General features: G+C 38.6%; 1 protein-coding gene across 1 annotated transcript; it reads right to left on the bottom strand.

The window, feature by feature from the left end:
* Nucleotides 1–678: 678 nt before the first annotated feature.
* LOC113605851 (trace amine-associated receptor 1) lies at nucleotides 679–2,272 on the bottom strand. Its single transcript, XM_027079506.1, has one exon. The coding sequence runs from the start codon at nucleotides 2,124–2,126 to the stop codon at nucleotides 1,107–1,109; it is 1,020 nt and encodes a 339-aa protein (XP_026935307.1). The 5' UTR covers nucleotides 2,127–2,272; the 3' UTR covers nucleotides 679–1,106.
* Between the last annotated feature and the right edge of the window lie 863 nt (nucleotides 2,273–3,135).

The following is a 3,135-nucleotide window of genomic DNA, read 5'->3' as shown; positions in this document are numbered from 1 at the left end:
TGTAGCCTGGAGCCCAACAAGTGAATTTGTTTTATTTCATATGGCTTGTGTTTTGAGTCCTACCACACCAGCCACGACCTTGAAATATGGTGAAATCTTCCAGACATTTTCATGAGCTTCAGTAACAGGTAACAGGAATTAATTTCTATTGTTTGAAAAAAAGGAATCAAAATGAACTAAGTGGTCAACAATGGGAAAACGGTTAAAAAAAAGTTTTGTGCATCCATGCAATGTAGCCTTATACAGTCACCAAAAATTAAGTTTTTAAGAAGCGGTACGCGGGCCTCTCACTGTTGTGGCCTCTCCCGTTGCGGAGCACAGGCTCCGGACGCGCAGGCCCAGTGGCCATGGCTCACGGACCCAGCCGCTCTGCGGCATGTGGGATCTTCCCGGACCGGGGCACAAACCCTGTCCCCTGCATCGGCAGGCGGACTCTCAACCACTGCGCCACCAGGGAATCCCCAAGTTTTTAAGGATTTTGAATGATATGGTTCTTTCAGGAAGTAAGCTCTGAGTGATATTTTAATTTCATTTTGTTTCTATGTGATATATTATTTTTATTTTTTACTTTATTTTCTAAATTTCCTACAAGTATGAAAATCAGAAAAAAACATATTTTTAAAATATAAAAATTGAGATTTAAGAATTAGAATATATAAATAAGAATTAATGATAAATAGCAAATTATGTGTAAACAATTACTTAATAGTAACATTTAATGTATACTTTCAGTTGATTTTACAAAAAGGCATATATATTCAAGCAAAGGAATGACAAATCTCTTCTAATTTGCATCCCCAAATGTAGTCTCTTAGTTTCCACCACTGAACAACTGAGTAAGGTACCACTGTCAATTTCATGGCAGTTCATGTAAGGGCAGGAGAAGTTCTTTAAAATACAAGTCCCTAAATTCTGGGCTTGTAAAGCTTCAATATGTATAATAAGAATGGCAAATAGGAAGCAAGATATAAGCATCATATCTAACTACACAATCTTTGCCCCTAATACTTGATAAAAGCCCCTGTAGCTGGTGCATGTGGTTGCTATTATGTTGTGTTCATAAATATGATCACCAACTGTTGGCCAAACAGTAAAGTCTAATAATTCTATGGATTTAATTCTAAAAATAATTTACATCTAGATGAATCTTTTTGGAAAATTTTACCAAATAGAATCATCTTCAGTGCTCTTCTGAACCAGGGATAGAAAAATGCATAAACCATTGGATTTAAAGTGGAATTCAAGTAGCCAAACCAAATCAATGCATCGTTCAGGATGGGTGGAATAGTATAGTCCAGGAAAGGATCCATGACTGTGCAGACAAAGAAAGGACACCAGCATGTGAAGAAAACTCCCATCACAGTCCCTAAAGTCTTCGTAGCTTTCCTTTCTTTGCTTCGTGAAATTCCATTTTTCTCTTCCAACCCAATTCGAAATTTCTGATTTGCATCATGAATTGATCTTGCCTGCCCTTTCGCTATGAAATAGATTCTACAATAGATGCATATCATAATAGAGCCGGGTATATAGAAAGAAGTCAGAAAGGCCAGAACCCCAGATGTTTTGCTGAAGAAGACAGAGCAACTCCCTATGCAGTGAATGTGTTTGTAATACATCTCTTCAGCTCCTTTGAAGTTTAGCTCCAGAAAGATCATTCCAAATGCAAAAAGAGCAGGAATACTCCAACTAATGAAGATCATCGCAAAAATAACCAAGATGTTGATCTTAGTTTTGTATCTCAATGGGTCACACACAGCATAGTAGCGGTCAATGGAAATGAAGGACAAATGAAAAATTGATGCTGAGCTCAGCATAATATCAGTGCTGGTGTGAATTTTACAGAAGACTTCTCCAAAATACCAGCAGCGCTCAACAGATCTCACCATACTATAAGGCATGACCAGACACCCCAGCAGAAAGTCCACAGTGGCCATGGAATGAATGAGCCAATTAGTTGGGGTATGAAGTTGCTTGAAGTGTGATATAGAAATAATAACTATTAGATTGCCAACCACTGTGGTTAGAATTATGAGCACCATTAAACTGTACAGGGAAGCACGGACGTCATTTGACCAGCTGCTTTTCACACAGGAGATATTAATTATATTGTGGCAAAAGGACATCATTCCTGAGGGCTCTGCACTAGTTATTATCTTTTCCTTTGTGCGTTGAGAAGTCTTTCTTCGAAATCCATGATCAGGTTAGAGTTCCTTCTTTTATTTCCATATATGTATCCCAGAAACCTGGGAGGATAAAAGAAAGGAAATCATCAGCAATTTGATTCTTCTCACTTTTAACACATTTACCTATTACTTCTTGCTGAAAAATGATTATTTTGGGAAGAGCTTTTATTTCCAAGTTTAGTTCAGTAGTTCAGTTCTACAATTATTATTATTATATATATATATATTGTGGTACGCGGGCCTCTCACTGTTGTGGCCTCTCCCGTTGCGGAGCACAGGCTCCGGACGCGCAGGCTCAGCGGCCATGGCTCATGGGCCCAGCCGCTCCGTGGCATGTGGGATCTTCCCGGACCGGGGCACGAACCCGTGTCCCCTGCATCGGCAGGCGGACTCTCAACCACTGCGCCACCAGGGAAGCCCCTGCAATTATTTTTAACATCTACTTGATGCTGCTCACTGTGCTGGAAATGCAAAGTTGAATTATTCGTTTGAAATATATGATTCTGTAATACTCAGCTAAATTCTCGAATTTGCAATACATTTTTCAATACACGTACAATACATATTATGTGTAATATATAATACGTTATATAATTATGTATTATAAATATAAAAAGAGGGGGAGAGAGAGAGTTTGGAGGAAGAATGTAAATTCTGGCTATCAATGAACAACCTGTCACTATATTGTGAAGATGCTGGAAAATAACAACAAGTCTTAGAATTCCAGGAGTCCACCCTCCTCTTTGGCTCTTATTCCCTCTGGGCTGACAGTTTAGGTCAAGACCACATAGAAATCGAAACTTATCCAACATTAGAATTGGAGGAATAAGATATTTAGGAACTAAAATGCATATTTTAGTAAATTTGAAGTATCTCTCCCCCTAATCCCTTTCTGCCTTCTCTTCTCAGGAGGAAACATATTCATATCAAGTACATCGGTAACATTTATTTC

This window comes from Aethalodelphis obliquidens, unplaced genomic scaffold, assembly GCF_003676395.1.
Source record: "Aethalodelphis obliquidens isolate GAN/ISIS:26980383/991018 unplaced genomic scaffold, ASM367639v1 scaffold3, whole genome shotgun sequence".
NCBI lineage: Eukaryota > Metazoa > Chordata > Mammalia > Artiodactyla > Delphinidae > Aethalodelphis > Aethalodelphis obliquidens.
Note: the sequence above shows the minus strand (reverse complement) of the source record. Positions and strands in the feature narration are given on the sequence as shown.